Genomic DNA, 20,316 nt, shown 5'->3' on the forward strand with positions numbered 1-20,316 from the left:
GGAAAGTCTATAAGATCCATTCCAACCCTGTAACATTCTATGACCCTATGAAGAATGCTAAGAGAAAACCCAAGATCTGTAAGATCCATTCCAACCCCATAACATTCTATGATCTATGAAGAATGCTCAGTAAAGAGGAAACCCAAGGTCTGTAAGGTCCATTCCAACCCCATAGCATTCTGTGAAGAATGCCCAGCAAAGAGGAAACCCAAGGACAGGTGTTGATCTTTGGAGCTGCTCAGCCCCCTAAAGATCCTCTGGTTCCAGTCCCCACTCTGGGGGATACAGATAATACATATACCACAGATAATCTAATTCTTCTTAATTTTTTTTTTCTTATATGCCTTCTAGATGGGTAATCTGCCATGAGAATCAAACTGCCATGTGTCTGTGCTAGACAATGTGTAAATCAGACCTTCTGACCTGCCTGTAGGTCCTTAATTGTCAAACAAAGGATGGCAAGAAAATTTTGAGTTTCTTGTAATTTTATTCCCACATCTTGACGTTCAGTTGCCACTACACTGAAAATGGAACTTTGATTTATATTTTTTTCCTATAAATATTCAGAATCTGAAGCAGAGCAGTAATCCTGCAGGCCTTCCCAAAAGCATGACTTCCCTGCTAATTGGAAATCCATTTTCCAGTGTCCATGTGCCACTTTTCCCCCAGGGTTTGTACCCTGAGGTGACAGTGGCAGCTGGGAGTGCTGCCAGTCCTGTTCTGGCTGTTCCAGAATGGATTCCTGGGCAATGTGAATTCAAACCCACAAAATCAAACAATTAATTACCTCTACATTTTACAGAGTGGGGAACTTCAGTGTAACTTCTGCACCAATAAATTCACTAAGAATTTGGAAACCACAGACAGAGCTTGTCATACACCTATTAACCATTAACAAGGACTGGCACAGAAGTCTGGAACTGACATCTAGAGCAGCCTTAAGATTTTTTGTAACTGGTCCTAAATGTCAACATCTGTTGCTGAGCAACTTCTGTGTCAGTAACCATGTATCAATCACTGTGCTTGAAAGTAACTAGATCTATCCAGTTATAGTCAGAACTTGCATGGTTTTATTAAGCTGTTTATCCTTTTTACCTCTGTGTTGTAACCATGGGCTCTTCAGGGGCTTAAGTGAAGTCACTTTTGGTATAAACTATCCAGTATTTCTGAGAACATTGTAGCTAGAGCAGCATTCACAGCATATTAAAATATGTGAATTTTTTTGCAGGGTCTGGAAACTCTTGGTTGCATCAGACGATTCTACATGAAAAAGCCATCCCCAGTGTCACTTTTTTCTCAGCCAGTTGTGGATGAACAACTACAGAATCCCAAACTGAGTGAAAGCCCAACCATCTACTATGAGCCTACAATAGACTGTACTCTCAGGCTGGGGAGAGTGTTCCCCTGTGACATGAATTGGAATAAATGGGTGCAGATTATCCCTGGATAGAAGGGGTCATAGGAAATTGGCTTAGCCTGTGGGAGGGAGTGTTCATGGAGATTAAATGTTACAATTTGTGCTCCATCATGTTTTTATTAAGTTATTTATCGTTTTTACTTCTGAATGTATTTAAACTGAGAATAAAGCTTGATGTGAAAACACAAGTGATTCATGATCCTACCTGAAGCACATTCTCCTTTTATCAGTAACTGGCTGCAGTGTGTAGTTTGTAGTTCCTGCTTTAACTGAGGGGGTTTTCACAGGTCACAGCAAAGCCCCTTTTTTCATTTTTGGTTCTTTGTAAGGCCACAGTGGTTACACTTTACCTCTGCTTTGCCTTCTGTGCTGTGCTCAGGGCTAGGGTTTCCTCACCGTGCTTCAGCTCTGTTACCTTCAGGCCTGTCTGTGTTTTCAGCACGGGTGTTTCAGTGTGCAGGGCACGACTTTATCACCCCTACGCCGTGTACCCCCGGGGCCGCAGCACGGGCACAGAGCCCTGCTGGAGCCTGAGCCCGCTTCCCCTCCCTGCCCGGCCCAAACAACCACGCAGAGCCGCAGCTTGCCCGCAGTGCCGCGTTTATTGCAGGAGCAGCAATAACTGCGATCCCATTACCCCTTAGTCCCGCCAGCGGTGCCCGCACTGCGGGTTGCAGCACTTGTAGAAGGTGGTCATGGGCTCGTCGGCCGAGCGCGTCTGGATCTGCATGAAGTAGGCGCGGGGGTGCTCGCACTTGGGGCACGGCTCTGCGGGAAAGCGCCGTGAGGGGCCGGCAGGGCCCGGCGAGCCCCGCGCGGCCCCGCGGCCCGGCCCTACCTGCCGTGGAGTCCACGTTCTCCCAGGCCGCGGCGCCGCCCAGCACATCGTCCACCTCCTTCAGCCGCGGGTACTTCCTGCTCGTCACCTGCGGAACCGGCACCGGGAGCGGCTCAGCGGGCCCCGGGCACACGGCACTGGGCCCCCCGCCCCGGGCCGTCCCCGCACCCCCCGCGCCCCGGTACCTTCCGCGTGACATTGCGCACGTAGGGACAGGTGGTGCAGGCGAAGCGGTGGCAGCGCGGCCCCTCCTCGGCCACCAGCACGTTCCCGCAGGCCGGGCAGAAGAGCAGCATCGCCGGTTCCGCCGCGCCGCCCGCCCCTTCCGGCGATGGCGGCCGAGGAGCCGGCCGAGGAGCCGGCGGAGGAGCTGGCGCACGCCGAGGTGCTGGAGCTGTTCCAGGCGGCGCTGGCGCGGCTGGTGCAGGACCCGCTGCTCTGCGACCTCCCCCCGCAGGTGCGCCCGGGGCGCGGGGCCGGGCCGGGCCGATGGGGCTGGGCTGGGCTGGGCTGCCCTCACGGCCGTGCCACTCGCCCGCAGGTGACGGCGGAGGAGATCGGCTCGCAGGTGGCCCTGGAGTACGGGCAGGCCATGACGGTGCGGGTGTGCAAGGCGGACGGCGAGACCGTGCGTACGTGAGGGGGCGGGCAGGGCGGACCGGGCCGGGCCGGGGGCGGCGGGCCTGACCCGGCTCTCTCCGCCCGCAGCCGTGGTGGTGGTGCAGAACGCCTCGGTGCTGGAGCTGAAGAAGGCGCTGCGGCGGCACATCCAGCTGAGGCAGGCCCGGCAGGGCGGTGTCCAGCACCTCAGCTGGTGAGCGGGGCCGGGGGACGGCAAGGGAGCGCATCCCAGCCCGGCCCCGCTCCGCGGCTGCCCCTGAGGGTTTTTCCCGCAGGAAGTACATATGGAGGACGTACCACCTCACCTTCAATGGAGAGAAGCTGGCGGATGACAGGAAGAAGCTGAGAGAGTGAGTAACTCTCAGCGCTGGGGGGCTGAGAGGAGCCCACGCAGCATCCCCGGGGCAGGGCTGAGCTGGGAGTGTGCCCTGGATCGGGGGTCCTGTGCTGGACATTGGCTGGGAGGTGGGACACCACTGCCCACAGAAGTGGGACAGACAGACCCAGAGGCTCTCTGCAGGACGGGCTGGCCTATGGGGGTTCCTCATCCTCAGCCAGCACCATCCTGTGCTGGGTTCAGCCAGTTCAGAGCACCCCACAGAACCCTTGGCCATCCCTCCCGAACTCCTGCACATGGCCACAGTTACTCAGCTCAGTACAGAATAGGATAGGAAAGAGCAGCAAACAGGAACTGAACAGGTTGCCCAGGGAGGTTGTGGATGCCCCAGCTCTGGCAGTGGCCAAAGCCAGGTTAGATAAGGCTTTGAGGAACCTGGCCTAGTGAGGGGTGTCCTGTCCATGGCAGGGTGTTGGGACTGGATGCTCTGTAAGGTCCATTCCAACCCCATAACGTTCTGTGATTCTATGAAGAACACCAAGCAAAGAGGAAACCCAGGGATTGGTGTTGATCTTTGGAGCTGCTCAGACAGTCTGGTAACAACACTGCCAGGTGACTCCCATGTTTCCCTACCCATTCTTGAGGTGAGGTGGGATGAAGCACTTCCCTGCAGTGCTGGGTCTGCCAGCCTCTTGCAAACCAGCAAGAAAAGTTGGTCTGAAGTACTAAAAATTCAGCAAGACAGCCCAAATCAAAGCCCAAATCACTTGGAAGAGTGAGCCTAGGGCACAGATGTTGCATTTAAAGGATTGTTGCAGTTAAAGGCAGATCAGCGGCTCCTTCAGTGCTGGCAGCACATCCCAGATACACGAGTGAGAATTTTAATGTGTCCTCGAGTAGAGCACAGCATGGGACGGTAGGAGTCCCTCTGTCCCTGGGAAAGATGAAGCTCTGGGGTTTCACAGCTGTTTTCCCTGGGAAGCTGGCATGTAACAGCCTCACTCTGTGTGCAGCTACGGCATCAGGAACCGGGACGAGGTCAGCTTCATAAAGAAGCTCCGCAAGTGACCTGTGGGGTAAGTGCTGAATGTCCCCTGAGAGCTCCCATCCTCATCTCCCCCAGGCCATGGTGCTGAGGCTCTGAGCTGATGCTGCTGCTCCCTGCTGGCTGGCAGAGTATTTCTCAATGTCTGCAGGAGGCTGGTGCCTGTTTCCAGATCCTGGTAGTGTTGTTTGTGCTCCTCTGGGCAGGGAATGATAATTCAGCTACTTCAGGTAACACACACTGGGAGCAGCAGCAGGAATAGCTGCCTCTATGTTTAGACTCTCAGTCTGCTTCTACATTGTCTTGAGACTCATTAAGTACAGTCTTCCTTGGCTGCTGTGATTGCTTCCAGGACCTTGCTTTCTTTTAGGCTTTTTAAATGTCTGGAAATCATTTTCAGGAGCATGGCTGGGTTTCTAACTCATGCAGACATAATTCTGGTATTAACATTGCTATTTTGAGAAGGTTGTGCACACAAACACAAGATGTGGCCAAGATTCTAAGGCTTAGTAAGTTTTAAATTATGCTTTTAGAAATAGCCACAGTGGCTGAAGAACAGAGGTAAGAGCAGCTTGTCCACAGCCTTGTGTTGTTTTGCTGCTTTGGGTAGCTGGGTTAAAAACTGCTCCTTTTGGACCACAGTTACCTTTAATTCTTCTTTCAACACTGCCATATTTTCAAGATCCAATGTAATAACATGTGTGCCCTAACAACAGCCACCTGCCCCAGGGTGCCTGTGACCAGCAGTCACCTCTGGCACTGGCTGGTCCCTCCTGGACCCTCATGGCAGCGTGGTGAGAAAAGCCCAGCATGCAGTAATTGTTGTCACTGACAAATATTTTCTTTCTTAAACAGAGAGAGCAGAGAATCCAGCCCTACCAAGACCAGAGTGGATTCAGCATCTTCCTGGAGGAAAAGGCTGTCACACTTCAAAGAGGAACAAACTCCATTGCCTGGACATTCTCACATTTTTTACAGTTGCTGTTTGTGTTTGCCTCTGAGCTGTACGTGGATTCCAGGGATTAAAGAGACCCTCTAGTTTTCTAAAGCTTTTCAGGCCCTTATTTCCAGCTGCAGATGTGTATCTGGCTGGTTTGGGTGCTCCACAGGGTACATGAAACAGCAGGAGTGAGATTAAATAACAAAGGTAGGCACAGACTACTCAGAACAATTCACAGTAGCTAAAACGCTACTCACCGTTTAATCACCACCTTAGCAGTAGTAAACAACTCTGGTTAAAAATGTAGTATTGAAACTAGTGTAATAAAAATAATGGCAGCAGAAAAGGTTCAATACAATTGAACAAGGCACAAACGTTCTGTTTTTCAGAGTCTTCTGAGATAAGGCAAACCATGCCTGCCAAGTGCTAAGGAGACAGTTTAAATTAACCACGGGCAGGGTTAGAAGTGTCATTGGATTAGAGGCTTTGTCCCCATGGCACAGCAAATGCAAAGACAGTCCATCTCCAGGGCCTGCTCGAGAAGGCAGTCTTTGCTGTCAGTGGAGCTGTGCATCCAGGTCGTATTTCTCGCAGAATTTGTCTGTGAAGGGTATACAAGTGAGGAATTCGCACCACTCGCACTTGATGGGGTAGAAATAGAACAGAATCACCAGTCCTGAGAAGAGTGCAATGAAGATGAGCTGGAAAACTATAATTTGGCACCGTTTCCTATATAAATCAAACTTCCCAAAGCTAATGTAGGGCAGGAAGGCAAAGGAGAGGAAGAAACCACTGATAAATCCTGAAATGTGAGCGAAATTATCGATCCAAGGCAGGAGGCCAAAGGCAAAAAGAAAGAGCACCACAGCCAGCAGCTTGAAGAAAGCCCTCCATGGGCGTGCCAGGATTTGCCAACTCTGGAAGAGCTCCACAAAGAGACAGGCCAGAATTCCAAACTGGGATCCTGCAGGGCCAACCTGCAGAAGAAGAGCATTACAGATAATGTCAGGCTCGTGCCACCTGCCTGGCCTCTGCAGCCAGCTCCAGGAGTTAGTTACTTCTTACTCAACTCCTGTTCAGTGGTTCTTGGCAAAGAGACTCTGCAACTTCATCCATGTAATGGGGTGCCAGGAGTAAAGGGGCCTGGTTGGATTTAGGATCAAGGTGTGAGGCCGGAACAGACTAAGGAGGGCAGATCTGGTTCAAGTTTCCAGAGGGGAGAAGCCCTTGAAGGCAGTGTCCTGGCTCCCCCCACCCACCATGTAGCTTTCCTTATGAAAGGAGCTGGAAGGCTCCTGCAGCTCCAGCCCTGCAGTGTCCTGTGGGCATGGTGAGCTCTGCTCTTTGCCACTCTCAGGTGCAGGGTGTGTAACACCACACTTGATTCTGAGCCTGCCTGGGTCCTCTCTGACCCCATGGCTGGACAATCCCCCATCTGTTAGGAGAGGCAGCCTTTTTCCTGCAGCCAGCCCAGGCCAGTCACTTGGACAGCCCATGGTGCCTGGGGGATGGTGCTGCTCAGCAGTTAAATGCTGGTGTGGTGCCATCTTTGAGTGCCAAGGCTGCAGTGCTGAGCCCAGCTCTGGTGGCTCTGCCTCAGCCACAGAGGCACAGGCATGTAGAGGAGGGCTGTGCTCAGGACAAGTTACCAGGAGCCTGGGCTGCAGGAGACCCACCTCTGCTCTGTAGGGTAGGAATATTGCACTGGCAAGGTTGCCAGTGATGCCACTGAGCAGGTAGATGATGGAGATGCGGTGCCATCCTGCCAGCTTCTCCAGGTCCCGCAGGATCGTCATTTGGAAACACACTGAAACCAGGCAGTGCAGGATCCTGCCAAGTGCAGATACAGGAGCTGAAGCAGCAGCCACTGAAGTCACCCCTGTGCTCATGTTCTGTCCCCAGCCTCGCTCAGAGTCCCTGCTCTGGCCTTAGCCATGCTGCTAATCCCTCCCAACAAACACAGGATGGCAAACCTTGGCAGAGAGCACAGCTCAGATCCCTGTGTCCCCACGAGGGACAGCCACAACCCTCACAGCAATCCCCAGGCTGAGGGTGCCCCCACCCCAACAGTGGAAGTTTTACACCTCTGCTTACCCAGCGTGGAGGAAAAGGGAGAGCCAGAGGCGATAGAACTGGTCAGGGACTTCTGGATTGAGGAAAGGAAGGAGCCCACAGACATCATCCATGCAGTGCACCTATGGCAGAAGTGGGTGTGGAGAGGGGTCCTTCTCCAAGCCCAGGGCACACTGCACATAGCTCTGGAAGAGGGGCTCCCCTCCCACTTGTGTTTGAACCAAGTACCAGGCCTTGCCTCCAAAACAAATTTACACAACCCCATCCCTTCTCTGTGGCAGCTTTAAGCCCTCATTTTTACCCCAGCACCCAGAGCTGAGGTATCTGCTTGCCCACAGAGCAGACTGTGGATCCTTCTCCTACTGCTGTCACAGTGGCCCCATGCTGGCTGTCACAGCTGCCAGCCCAAGTCCCAAACTGGCCCCAAATGGGGACAGATGCAGCCACTCAGCCACTCCAGCCGGGAGCAGCAGGGTGGGACAGGGCACAGGAGTCCCACCCGATCTGCAGCACTGCCACCCCAGATCTGCCAAGCTGCTGAGGGCACTGGAGGGAGGAGGGCAGCCACAGAACCCCCCGTGTGCAGCCTCACCTGAGAGCAGAGCGTCGCCTCCTCGTGGAAATAGCCCCGCATGAATTCACAATACTCCCTGGAGGTAATTTCACACCTGCAGGAGGCACAAGTCACACAGGGAAAGCACAATACATCATTCCTGTGCCCTCCCAGGCCATCCTCTCTCCTTTTCCCATCCCATCCATGAGAACTGATGCCTTCAGCTGCCCCTGACATGCTGCAGTGTCACAGCAAAGGCACAAACACATTCCCATTGGAGCCCAGTGCCTCTTCACACACTCCTGCTGCTTCTCTCCTCCAGGAAAGCTCCACAGACCTGCCATGGCTCCAAGACAGATCCTAAAGCTGCTGTTTGGAGCTGGGAATAACCACCAGAGCCTGGGGAAGCTGTGTCTCAGACTGGGGGAGTCTTGTGCCTCTGCAGCTGGCAGAGGGGAAGGGGGGCTATGTCAAGAGTGTCCTGGTCATGACCCTCAGGGACAGAGAAACTCCTTGGGGCAACACACATTTTTCTCCCTAGCAGGGAAAGCCAAGCCCAAGCACTGGGTTAGTAATCAAGCTCAGGGATAACATGAGAAAAACAGAATCTTCCTCTTTTGCAAACCCAGAGTGGACCATTTCCTGCCATCTCCTTTGAGTGCCTAGGGACTGCAGGCTGGGGACAATGGAGCCTGTCAGGAACAAGCTGGCCATTCCCAAGGAAAAGTGCAGGACTCCCCAGCAGAATGGTTCAATCCCTCCAAACTGGTACCCAAATCCCTCCAAACTGGTACCCAAATCCCTCCATACTGCAGGAGCAGCTGAGTGAGATACCCTGCTGTGCCAGCCTCAGGCTGGCTGTTAACTCCTGCTCATCCCAGACTCCTGCTCCACCTGGGAGTCCTGTCATGGCTCTGTGCAACTCCCCTTCCCAGCAGGGCTCTGGGCTGTGGGTGGAAAGGACAAGGAGGGCAATGGCTGTGTCTAAAACCTGAAAGGGCCCCATGTCTCACCCCAACACCCAGCCCCTCCATAGAGGAAAACTCACTACCTTCCCTTGGTCCCAATGCAGCAGGGCCGGCCTGTAATCACACAGTCCATGTGGAGGTGGTTGGTGTAATTCCCAGCACTGTTTTTTGTGCAGATCTGGAAAACAACAACAGGCTGCAGTCAGACAGCCACAGCTTTGCTCGCTGGCTGGGTAAAATCAAACCAGCCCCTTGGGGAGAAGCCAGATCCCAGACACAGCTCCCTGTGACAGCAGGATGGTGCCTGATACTCCATCTGCCTGAGCATCAGTTGACACCTCCTCTCCAGCCCGAGGCTGAGCTGGTTTCCATCTCCCCGTTACCCTGACAGGATCCAGGGCTTTAGCTGGCACAGGACAGCTTCTGCTGTTCTGTCTTGGCTGGGCAGAGCACGGCTGCCCTGAGCTGGTGTTTGTGACAAGCAGCAGAAGCTGCACCAGAGGGCCAGCCCTCCCAGCAGCACAGCTGGGCTCTGCACAGAGGGATGCAAATGCCACATGGCAGCTGCCCATGGCACACTGTCCCCCTGGCCATGCTCACCGGCCACTTGGTGATGTCATCTGGCCACTCGTGGGGCTCCATCGAGGCTGGCTGCTCACACACCCTGCAGCAACAAAGCACACAAAGCACACATCAGCCTGAGAAATACCCTTCCCCAGCACCAGGTAGTTTGCACACTCTGCCTGTGCCCATTCCACAGCTCCTTGTGTCCCTGGGTGGTGACACTGCCACACCAGACCAGATCAGCCAAGGCCATGCTGGTCACAGCCTCAGCCTCCTTCCAGCAGAGATCACAAAGGCAGAGAGCACACAGCTGCCCAGCAACAAACTGGATCCCTTCCAGGTGGACACACCCCAAGGGCAGGAACTGAGCTGGTTTCAGCTCTACATCAGCCCACAGTGACTGTGCCAGGGCAGCCAGCAGCTGGCTGGGCTCCTGGACAGAGGGGTGCTAGGCTCAGGACTGCTGCTCCCCAAGCAGGGGATTGTGCAGGGAGCAGGTGAGGACAGGGAGAGGGTTGAGGAAGGCACCCAAGACTCTCAGGCTTAGTACGTTTTAAATTATGCTTTTACAGTCACAGTGGCTGAAGGACAGGGTTAAGAGCAGCTCACAACAGGCTTCTGTTCAAGTGAGCAGCCCACAACAGAGACCAGAGGTTAGCAGAAATATGGTCACATCCTGCATCAGCCTCCCCTGCAGTGTAGGACATCACTGCCCCACACCCCTCCAGAGCTGCTGCTGCCTCATCCAGCAATCCACTGGCCTGGGACTGACTGCACAGCAGCCCTGTCCCCCCGAGGATGGCAGCAGGGCCAGCAGGACCTACCTGGGATCCTGATGACAGACAGAACCAAACTGCCTCTTGTTCCCTGCCAGCATCGGCGTGCTGGGGTGATGGGGCCACTTCACCCACACGGCCAGCGTGGACTGCAGGAGAGAGGAGAGGTGTCACCAGGAAGGCCAGGGGAAGAAGCACGAGCAGAAGTGGCCCTGAGGCTGCAGGGCTGGCAGGAGCAGGGCCATGCACTCACTGAGCACTCCTCCTCCGAGGTCTGCACGCAGCCGGACTTGTCGTTGCGCACGCAGCACGCCGAGTGCTTCTCCTTCTCGCGCTTGGCGCTGATGAAGCTGTGCACCTGCTGGTCCTGCCTCATGCACGGGGAGAACTTGGCCCCCAGGTGGATCAGGGCCTCCTACCAGACATGGAAACACTCAGCTCTGCCAAGGCAATCACTGCCTGGGCAGAGCAGGCTGGGGGAGCTGCTGGGGTAGCCCTATCCAGACTCAAGGGCCAGGGACGAGTCCTGCATGATGAGGCCCAACACACACCATGCACATTCTCCATATTTGCTTTGGAGACAGGTCCAGAACAAAAGCTCAGGGATTTCTTTGCCCATAGCCCCAGAAAAGGCCAGCAAAACGGCTGGGAAAGAAAACTTTGAGAGGTTTTCTCTTCATTTTTGTGTTTCCCAGGGGAATGGCATCAGGAAAGCTGTCCCACACCATACAACTCCTGCATTTTTTCTAACTTCATGCTTGTCTTTGTAAGAACAGGCTCCAAGGTTCATCCCAACCTCCAGGCACCCCACTCTACAGGGCAGCTGTGGGCTGGGAGCACTGCTGCTCCCTGACAGTGACAGCAGATCCCTAACTCCACCCAGCAGAGGGCTCTGGTCCATGGGGTGGCCCAGCTGCAGAACAATCCCCCACCCACCAACAGTCCCACCAACAGCACTCACTGAGCTGGGGCCGATCCAGAAGTTTTCCTGCTGAACATATTTGACATTTTCATAAACTCCTCTGTTTCTCAAGACCTACAAGGGGAGGAAGCAAGAGCCCTGTGAGCTCCAGCCCCCAGGGACTGGTGAAAATAGGCTCCAGGATGAACAGGAATCCCCACAGCCAAAGACAGGACCCACAACTCCCTCCATCTGTTTTTCTGCAGCCATCAAGGTGTGGGCACCTTCAAGTTAAGGTTTTATTCAAAATGTCTGTCTTTGTCTGCTTCAGCTTTCAAGAAATGCCAGGGCCTGGAGCCCTTGGAGTGGCCTGAGCCTGCACAAAGCTCCACAGAGCTGAGCAGCACAGGCAGCACCCAGAGGCAGTGCAGGCCCAGGTGTTCTGAAAGCTGTCAGATGTACAGCTGAGAAGCTCCCCAGGCATCTCCTGCATGGAGCAAGGACATGGCTGTAGAGATATCTGTACCCCAGAAACCTTTAACAACGTGTGGGAAGGCTAAAAACAGCTTCAAATCAGCTCCCAAAGTCAGACAGACAAGTCAGTTTTGCCCCTGGCAGAAGCAAAATCTTGCAACTGTAGCAAAAACTTAGCTTTGGTTTGAAGTATTTCCCTGCCTTGATCATCCTTCTGGTCTCCACCAGGAGGGGAACAAGCTGTTTGGAAGCTTTGTGCCAGATAAAATCTGACATCAGGGAGCTGCAGGAGGGACAGAAGGGGGTGTGGGGCTCCCAGGGACCCTGCAGGCAGCCCCCCAGGCTGGACAGCAGGCACCCAGCCAGGCAGGCAAGGAGCCACAAGCTGTGACACAACAGCTGAGGGCTAAACTCACGCTCCAGGCAGGTCAGGGGCATCACTTACTGAATCAACAGTTTCGTGTTGTGAGAACCCCACAGGGGCGATGCCGTAGATGCACACAGCGAGGATGGTGATGAGGGAGTGCACAAAGGTGACCCAGTAAGTGAAGAAAGGCCTGCAAGGAGGGAAGGGAAAAAGATCAGAGGCAGAAACACAGGCCATTACATCTGCTAACAGAATAGAGGGGAAAAGCTGCTGTTTTCCCCCAGAAACCTTGCCAAAATCTGGGGTACACAGCCAGGATCACCGAGGAGTGCTCAGGACAGGAGGCAATAACCTGTTTACTCTGACTCCCCCATCACCCTGGACAAGCACCCTTTCCCAACAAAATATCCATGGGAACATCAAAGCCCACTGCTGAACTGTGCTGTGTTTCTGAAATAATCACTCTAGGGGAATGCCCAGAGGCAGGGACAGCTGAGCCCTGCTGTTCACCACAGGACAGTGCTGGTGGCACAGAGACACAGGCACACCGTGGGGAGCTGGGTGAGGTCCCAAACAGCTGGCTGAGGACACAAACACACTGCTGTCAGCTGCAGCTGGCTCTGCTCTCCCAGGGACAAAGATGGGGGGCACAGCAGCACCCCGAGTTCCCCAGGGCCAGCAGCAATCCCTCACTCAGCAGCTCATGGGTGTGGAAATCCAAGGCACTCCAATATTTCTCTCTCTGCTCTGGGGTGTCCTGACCCCCAGGCAGCACTGACTTTGACCCTCATTCATGGAGAAAGTTTCCTAGACTTCAAGATAGACTGGAATCCACAAAAGTGTGAAACAGATTATAGAGAGTAGTGTATGTGTATCACTTGGTGAGAAATTTAGCTTTTGGGATTTTTAGTATGTTGTGGGTGGAAGCAAGATAGAGGGCACAGGGTGTCATCCTAGGTTTTTTTTCATGCTTTTTCTTTCTTCTTCTTTATGGGTTTGGGTAGCATTTTGTAATTGGACAGAAAAGTCCACATTGCAGGCTCTGTGGGATCAGTTATTGGTTTGAAAGGGAAATAATCTAGGTGTCAGCTCTTAATTGAATAGTTCAGTATTAAAATACCTTGGAACAAGAGATTGTTGGCCATTTTGTACCTTCTAATGAAAAGCTGCCAAACTCACAGTAGTGAGACTGTTTTACTGATAATAAATAATAAACACACGAGTCTGAACATGAATTAATGTCCCAAGTGCCTTCAATCCAGACCTAGAGAAACCCACGACTGGTACCTGTCACAGACATATTTTATGAAAAATCCTTTTGCTAGGATGTTTTCTCCTGAGAAGCTGAATGGCCTCAGAAACGAAACATAAACAATAATTATCTGATGCTGTGGAATGCAACAGGTGCATCTTTGATTGGTCTCATGTGGTCGTTTTTAATTAATGGCCAATCACATCCAGCTGTCTTGGACTCTCTGGTCAGTCACAAGATTTTATTATCATTCCATTCTTTTCCTTGCTAGTTTTCTGATTAAATCCTTTCTTCTATTCCTTTAGCACAGTTTTAATATATCATTTTCTTTTGTAGTTATTTCTGTACAGTGGGAGTATGGTGGCCTTGGAATGTGCTTTCTTGTACAATGTCACGTCATCGTGGAACATGACAAGAATAGTGGAAAGTAGGCCTAGAATAAGGAGTCACGGGGAGTTGTAGTGGAATCATTGTTAGTCCTGAGGTGGTCAGGGGCTAGGGTCTACTATGTGATAAGAATGTGCTTGGTGTGCCATTGAGAGTTAGATATTTTCTTGTCGGTAGAGGCTCCGTAGGAGTACGAATTATATTTTCTTTTAAAATAACATATATAATAAAATAATAAATCAGCCTTCTGAAACACGGAGTCAAGATTCTCATCTCTTCCCTGCCAACACCACCACATTTGGTGACCCCGAGTGAGGAACACTCCCACAGGTTCCCCCAAAACGCGGAACCCCCGTGAGCGCAGCTCCCACCTGTGGTCATCCATGTCCTCGATCTGCCGTTTGACGTAGCTGTCGATGCGCTTGCGGTAGGTCCTGTTGGTCAGCTTGCCCACCATGCCCAGCCCGTAGGGCCTCTTCTCCTTGGCAAAGAGCTTCCTGACGGGCACGGCGATGCGCTGCCCGCGCCGCTGCGGGCTCACGCTCACCACCTCCTGCCGCAGGCGCACCTTGGGCTGCGCCAGGGCCCCGTCCTTCTGCTTCCTCCAGCCGCGCTCCAGGGGGCTGAAACAAAAGCAGGACACGAGTGGGGAGCAGCCTTTGCGTGGCCTCTGGTGGCAGCAGAGCCTCTGTCTGTGCCACCTGCTGATGGCAGACAAGGTGCCCTGAAGTTGTGTTTCAAAGGGTTGCACAGAGCCAAGAAAGGAAAGCACAGAAATGGCAGAAAGCACAGCAGTAGGGAGCAGCCTTTGCGTGGCCTTTGGTGGCAGCAGAGCTTCTGTCTGTGCCACCCCCTCCAGGCTGGGCAGCAGCTGATAGCAGACAAGGTGCCCTGAAGTGGGAGCTGTATTTCAAGGGGTTGTACAGAGCCAGGAAAGAAAAGCACAGAAGTGACAGAAAGCACAGAAGTAGGGACCAGCCTTTGCATGGTATTTGGTGGCAGCAGAGCCTCTGTCTGTACCACCCACTGATGGCAGACAAGGTGTCCTGAAGCTGTGTTCGAAAATCTTACACACAGCCAGGACAGGAAAGAACAGGAGTGGCAGAAAGCACAGCAGTAGGGACCAGCCTTTCTGTGGCCTCTGGTGGCAGCAGAGCCTCTGTCTGTGCCACCTGCTGATGGCAGACAAGGTGCCCTGAAGTTGTGTTTCAAAGGGTTGCACAGAGCCAAGAAAGGAAAGCACAGAAGTGGCAAAAAGCACAGCAGTAGGGAGCAGCCTTTGCGTGGCCTTTGGTGGCAGCAGGGTCCCATCCCCTCCAGGCTGGGCAGCAGCTGAGGGCAGAAAGCACAGCAGTAGGGAGCAGCCTTTGCATGGCATTTGGTGGTAGCAGAGCCTCTGTCTGTCCCACCCACTCCAGCAGCCCTGAAGTGGGAGCTGTATTTCAAAGGGTAACACAGAGTCAGGACAGGAAAGCACAGAAGTGGCAGAAAGCACAGCAAACACACAGAGTGGCACAAGGCTGCTGTGCCAAACTAAGCTCCACCATTGAGGAGCTCTCGAGGCTTTTAAGTTGCAGCCTGTTGGGGTGCAACAGGCACCTCTGCAGCCTCAGGTGTGTCTGCTTCCTCCCCTACTCCAATCCTCTTACTCTGCCCTCTGCTATGAAATGCAAGTGGAGTTTAGCTCAGCAGTGGAAATACCTTTAAATGTCACTTCAATGTCTCACTTCAATGTCACTGGACTGGCAAATTGGACAAAAGTGAATCCAAGCAGCTTCCCAGACCAAGAAAGCAGCACTGTCACAGGCTGCAAGCTGTACCAGCTACCTCTCCCAATATTTCTTCCATTCCTCCCTTATTTGTACCAATGTGTGCATTTTTCAGAATAAAGCAAAGCAGGCCTCATCAACACAATAAAAATCCTGAGCATCCCGAGCTAAAACAAGGCTTTTTTGTCAAAATAGATCTGATTAACATTGCACAGGTTACTGGTGAATGACACCTACTTTTTAAGACTCTATCACATCCAGATCAATTTGTATTTCCCTGCTCTTAGACAGCAGAGTGAAGGTCACATCTGCAGCAGTCAGATCTGACCAAAAAAACCCAACTCCCTCCCATTTCCCCCTCCTCATTGCCTGGCCCTGCAGGAGGCATGCTGCTGAGACCTGCTCTAGTCCAGTGTACCCCCTCTGGCTCCCCAAATGTCCCACTCTGCACAAAGACAGTGCCTGTCAGAAGTGCTGAGAGAAAACAGCCAACAACCCTTCTTCTGAAACACAACTGGAGTATCTGCAGAGATCATGACAGCTCTGAAGTACAGGCAAGCAGCAGCATAAGGGAGAATCTGAACCTCTGGAGCCAAATTACTGCTGGAAACTTCAGCTCTTGTCATATTGCACCTTGCAGAAGATGCATTTGAATATCCCAACCTGCCCTTGGAAGTTCTTCTGCAGCAGAAGGTGCAGGTTCAACTGCAGCCTGCTCTTGCCCAAGAGGTCAAGTGGTTTCTGTGGGGTGGACATGGTGCTTCCCAGTGTTTGCAGTGCTGGAAATCTCCCCATGCCCAAACAAACACCTCACCACGTGAAAGGACACCCAACTGTGACTCTGATAACAGCTCTCTGAAACATGAAAAAAATGTATTTTCCTCAAGAAATAAAACTATTTAAGGAGATTGAAAGGGAACCAAGAAGACTGAAACCATCTCAGAGGAGTGACAACAAACTCCCACCATTTGTGCTTCCCCTTATGTTAAACACAGTGAAGTTCTTGGAAACACTTGAAGGGAAAGTGCCAGCACAGCAAGACAGGCTGAGAGCAGCAGAACCACAACAAGGACCTCCCTGTCTGCTCCATGTTCACACCCAGCAGAGCCCTGTGCTGGGGTGAGCTGACTCGGAAGCAGCACAGAGCAATTACTCAGTACCAGTTACTCAGGTGGAAAAAATCCAGGCACACAGTACAGCACCACCCACATATTTGTAGGGCTCTCAGCACCAGTGCCACACCTTTCTCTCGTTTCAAGTGAGGAATGCAGCCCAGCTTGACACTCTGCAATGCTTCACCACTCCTTGGAGCATGAGAACAGTTACTGGTGACTGTGGCAATGGCAACAGCTTTCTCACTTTTGCTCTCCATAGCCAAAGGCTGGGCCCTCAGCATCCTCACAGTTGATTTAAGTGTCTTTTGCTTCCTCAAGGCATAATACAATCTCTGAAACACATTAGTATGAAGCTGGAAGTTGCTGGAGTGACTGCAGAAGTGGCCTCAGAGTCACCTTTCACATCATGGGTAGCTGGGGCAGGAGGTCTTCAGCTGGATTTAAAGAAAACCCATCCCTGCACTGCTCTGAGCTCTGCACCAAGCACCCACAGCACTCACATCTTGGCCTCCCCACTCCAAATGGGTTGGCTACCCCATGCTAAGCTTTGGCAGCTACCATGAAGATACTCACAGTAGTAAGTGGCTTCTCTCAAGCTCATTTTTGTCCAAAGCACCTCCTGTGAGATCTGTCTGATCTGGAGGTTTCACCTCCGCATCTTTGATCGCAGCTTCTGACGGCGACTCGAACACTTCATCCGGGTAAGTGGAGAGCTCCTCATGAAGGACTCCTTCCTGGGCAGAGAGACAGCAGCCCCATCAGAATAGGCCAACATCCCCCTTGGGACAGCAGTGCTGCTCTCTGCAACACACAGGCCTGCCAGAACCAGAGTCCTGCTCTGCCTTTGGCAGCACCACGCCAGACCTGCCCCTCACCCGAGCGAAGAAGGACGTGTCGAGCTCATCTGGGAAATCCACCGTGTCCTCCTCCAGGAAGCTGGCGGGGGTGAAGCTGCGCCGCTGGGCCCTCCTCAGGGTGCTGTCCTTCACAGAGCGGCCCTGCAGCCAGGGACAGGGACATGGGGCACTGCCAGAACCTCACAAACCCACCCCAGCCAGTGCACAGGCAGCCCACGTGCTGAGCTTGGTTGGAGCACAGCAGATGTGATGTGTGACACCTTTCTGGTGACACACACAGCTGTCACCCCATTTCTCAACCCACAGCACCCACCTCCAGGCTTGCCATGTGCTCCTCTAGCACATATTGGACAATGTGTCTGGCCAAACCACAGTGATGGCTGCTACTGGACACAGCAAAAAGCATCACTGAGCCCAGGACAGCAGGCACAGGGCAGGATGGAGAGACCTCTTTCACCCACTGGAACCAAGAGAGCTTCCCCCTGAGAGTTCTCTGCTTTTAACCCTCTGTGTTCTCAGAGGCGTATCCATGTCCTCAGTGGCCACACCAGGTGCCAATATTCAAATCTGAGCACCCATTGGTTTGACCGCAGCATCCCAAAAAACTCACCTCCTTTCAAACCAGGACACTTGTACAGCAAGAGCCTCAGGTACTTCTGCTCTTCCCTGGCTGCTTACCAGGTGCACATGGACCACCCAAAAGCCCAGACAGGCTGAACTGGACCTGCTAGAATGCCAAGACCCGTACCAAAACCAAACCACCACTCCCACTTTCTTCCCAATCCTGCCTCCTGTACACGCGGCCGAAACCCAGCAGGAGGTGACTCCATTTCCTCCCTCCATCACAGCTCTCCCCACCCTTCTGCTGAGCAGCTCCTTGCCCACGTCCAGGGCAGAGACCCCTGTGGCAGGCAGGCAGTACCTTGACCAGCGCGGCGGCCGCCCGGAAGCTCATTTTGGCCACGGACTCGCGCTTGCGGCGCCGCGGGAGGCGGTTGAAGCCGGAGCGGGAGCTGGTGAAGGAGCACAGCGAGGTGGCCCCGGGGGTGATGGGCGTGTGGGGGATGCTGCAGCCGTCCGTGTCCTCGGCCATCCGGAACGCCCGGCCCCGCGCCAGGGGGTCGATGATCTGCCGAGAGGAGCAGCCCGTCAGCCCGGCCACCCCCAAAGCCTGTCCTGCCAAACCTCCTCTCTCCTCCTGAGACCACGGCCCAGGCATTGACCAAGAACCAGCCTGGAGGGACCAACAAGCAATTCTACAATAGGAATAACCTATATTTGTTTTTGTTTTTTCTTTTGCTAGTATTGACTATTGTCAACCAGTCTGTTTCAGTACCTCACATAAGACTCCGAACCTCCTCCAGCTCTTCCTAAGCTGTCACAGACATCTTTTATGAAAAATCCTCTCCTTAGAGTTTTTCCTCCTGAGAAGCTGAGAGGCCTCAGGAACAAAATGTAAACATTGATTATCTGCTGCTGTGGAATGCAACAGGTGCATCTGTGATTGGCCCATGTTGGTTGTTTCTAATTAACACCAATCACAGTCAGCTGGCTCAGACTCTCTGTTCGAGCCACAAGCCTTTGTTGTTCATTCTTTCTTTTTCTATTCTTAGCTAGCCTTCTGATGAAATCCTTTCTTCTATTCTTTTAGTATAGTTTTAATGTAATATATATCATAAAATAATAAATCAGCCTTCTGAAACATGGAGTCAGATCCTCACCTCTTCCCTTATCCTCAGACCCCTGTGAACACAGTCACACTAAGCTCTTGGTTTCATTGTCTCCCATGCCAATGAGCTCAACAGTCAGAGAATGTGCTGCCTAAATAGGAGTCTGAGAAATCCCTAAAAACAGAAATGTTCTTTCTTTAGTTAGTTTCCTTCCTGATACTGGGCAACCCAGGACTTAAGCAGTTTCCTGTTATCCTGTTGAAACTATACTGTATATTTACATCTGCTTCCATTAATTTAATTTAACAGCTGGATAAAGCAGGCAAGCTTCCAGGAGCTGCAAGCCCTTCTTTGGGACTCCTCAGGCCAGTGCTCTCACTTATTCCAAACATACGAATCAACGTAATGAAAATATTGCCTTCAGCTACAAACCTTGCCTCTGTCCTTACATCATCACAGCTGTGGTTTCCATAAGACCTCTGTGCTTTATCCCAAGGTTTTACGAGCTTTTTTAATCCACAGTTGCACACTCAACAGGAAGCTTAATGGGCTCACACCTACTGACACCACGTTCTGATTTAATGTTAGCCCAGATACAGCTCAACAATATTTCTAAGACTCCTGTGAGCAAAGATTAGGTGCAAGACATTTAACAGAAAAGAAGACAACAAGGCAAAATGTGATGGAAAAATTCACTACACTCTCCTCTGCTGTAGTGCTGCCACCAGGCTGCAGGTCACAGACTGATCTGCTTTGGAAGGAATTGTTTTCCCACTCACTCACTCACTCACTCAGTAAAGCACAGCCATCAACCACACCAATTAGTGTCACTGAGAGGAGCAGTGGGAAGAGCTGGATATTGTGGTTAGTTCTGGTCACTGCATGTGCCCAGCTGGGCCCTGCCCCCTTGGGTCACACTTAAAGGTAATGAGCAGGAGGCAGCACCAAACCCAGGTGCCCTTTGCAGACACTCAAAACCACTTCTGAGGACCCATAAGCAGGGCTATAGCACCACTGATGCAACACTTTTCAAAGTCCTGAAATATAACCAGGTTTCTATGGGGACAGTAGCTCTGCTACAGCCTGCATTCTGCTTGGGGCAGGGCAAATGTCCCCAGTGATTCCAGCCCTGCTACTGCACATTTGGGTCCAACATAGCAGAACACAATTCTGTCCTTCAAAATGGCAGCAGGAAACCTAAGCTGAGAGCTGCTGCTCATGCTGCACACCCCTGATCACCACAGTCACAGCATGACAAACACAGCTCTGAGCCACCACAACAGCTGAGGGATCTCAGCCAACGAGACTGGGGGAGAGAGAGCTGCCAAACTGTACCTGGGCCGTGAGAAGTGTCTGAGCACAGGGCCCAGACGTGTCGAGGCAGAGCTCACC

General features: G+C 52.6%; 4 protein-coding genes across 9 annotated transcripts in view; 2 read left to right on the top strand and 2 right to left on the bottom strand.

The window, feature by feature from the left end:
- GTF3C1 (general transcription factor IIIC subunit 1) overlaps positions 1-1,605 on the top strand; it is a 40,210-nt gene extending 38,605 nt beyond the window's left edge. For both annotated transcript variants that reach the window (XM_063171162.1, XM_063171163.1), the window contains one exon: positions 1,229-1,605. In XM_063171162.1, coding sequence (XP_063027232.1) covers positions 1,229-1,450 — 222 coding nt within the window. In that variant the 3' untranslated portion in view covers positions 1,451-1,605. The remainder of the gene's footprint in view (positions 1-1,228) is intronic.
- Positions 1,606-2,000: 395 nt separating this feature from the next.
- POLR3K (RNA polymerase III subunit K) lies at positions 2,001-2,591 on the bottom strand. Its single transcript, XM_063171171.1, has 3 exons — positions 2,441-2,591; positions 2,256-2,343; positions 2,001-2,185 (listed from the first exon to the last, which is right to left on the bottom strand). Exons 1-3 carry the CDS (start codon positions 2,549-2,551, stop codon positions 2,058-2,060), a joined length of 327 nt encoding a protein of 108 aa, XP_063027241.1. The 5' UTR covers positions 2,552-2,591; the 3' UTR covers positions 2,001-2,057.
- SNRNP25 (small nuclear ribonucleoprotein U11/U12 subunit 25) lies at positions 2,587-5,306 on the top strand. The gene is made up of 6 exons (XM_063171169.1): positions 2,587-2,712; positions 2,797-2,887; positions 2,964-3,069; positions 3,152-3,226; positions 4,227-4,289; positions 5,114-5,306. Exons 1-5 carry the CDS (start codon positions 2,587-2,589, stop codon positions 4,279-4,281), a joined length of 453 nt encoding a protein of 150 aa, XP_063027239.1. The 3' UTR covers positions 4,282-4,289; positions 5,114-5,306.
- A 118-nt stretch (positions 5,307-5,424) lies between these two features.
- Positions 5,425-20,316, bottom strand: part of RHBDF1 (rhomboid 5 homolog 1) — a 36,847-nt gene continuing 21,955 nt past the window's right edge. For 4 of the 5 annotated variants that reach the window (XM_063171167.1, XM_063171166.1, XM_063171165.1 and 1 more), the window contains 14 exons: positions 18,177-18,383; positions 17,273-17,395; positions 16,971-17,131; positions 13,885-14,136; positions 11,953-12,064; positions 11,094-11,168; positions 10,386-10,547; positions 10,181-10,281; positions 9,393-9,456; positions 8,876-8,970; positions 7,864-7,939; positions 7,293-7,393; positions 6,875-7,028; positions 5,425-6,175 (listed from right to left, as the gene is read on the bottom strand). In XM_063171167.1, the coding sequence (XP_063027237.1) occupies positions 5,756-6,175; positions 6,875-7,028; positions 7,293-7,393; positions 7,864-7,939; positions 8,876-8,970; positions 9,393-9,456; positions 10,181-10,281; positions 10,386-10,547; positions 11,094-11,168; positions 11,953-12,064; positions 13,885-14,136; positions 16,971-17,131; positions 17,273-17,395; positions 18,177-18,383 (2,103 nt within the window). In that variant the 3' untranslated portion in view covers positions 5,425-5,755. The remainder of the gene's footprint in view (positions 6,176-6,874; positions 7,029-7,292; positions 7,394-7,863; positions 7,940-8,875; positions 8,971-9,392; positions 9,457-10,180; positions 10,282-10,385; positions 10,548-11,093; positions 11,169-11,952; positions 12,065-13,884; positions 14,137-16,970; positions 17,132-17,272; positions 17,396-18,176; positions 18,384-20,316) is intronic. The other variant, XM_063171168.1, reaches the window with a different exon arrangement.

Source organism: Melospiza melodia, chromosome 18 (genome assembly GCF_035770615.1).
Source record: "Melospiza melodia melodia isolate bMelMel2 chromosome 18, bMelMel2.pri, whole genome shotgun sequence".
Classification (NCBI taxonomy): domain Eukaryota; kingdom Metazoa; phylum Chordata; class Aves; order Passeriformes; family Passerellidae; genus Melospiza; species Melospiza melodia.

What these genes read in the sequence shown, in the direction of transcription:
- POLR3K (XM_063171171.1), bottom strand. Translation starts at nt 2,551, where the DNA reads ATGCTGCTCTTCTGCCCGGCCTGCGGGAACGTGCTGGTGGCCGAGGAG. An exon ending in TGCGCAATGTCACGCGGAAG is followed by an intron (nt 2,344 to 2,440) that starts GTACCGGGGCGC and finishes CCGGTTCCGCAG; the next exon opens with GTGACGAGCAGGAAGTACCC. An exon ending in GAACGTGGACTCCACGGCAG is followed by an intron (nt 2,186 to 2,255) that starts GTAGGGCCGGGC and finishes GCTTTCCCGCAG; the next exon opens with AGCCGTGCCCCAAGTGCGAG.
- SNRNP25 (XM_063171169.1), top strand. Translation starts at nt 2,587, where the DNA reads ATGGCGGCCGAGGAGCCGGCCGAGGAGCCGGCGGAGGAGCTGGCGCAC. An exon ending in GGCGGACGGCGAGACCGTGC is followed by an intron (nt 2,888 to 2,963) that starts GTACGTGAGGGG and finishes CTCCGCCCGCAG; the next exon opens with CCGTGGTGGTGGTGCAGAAC. An exon ending in GACAGGAAGAAGCTGAGAGA is followed by an intron (nt 3,227 to 4,226) that starts GTGAGTAACTCT and finishes CTCTGTGTGCAG; the next exon opens with CTACGGCATCAGGAACCGGG.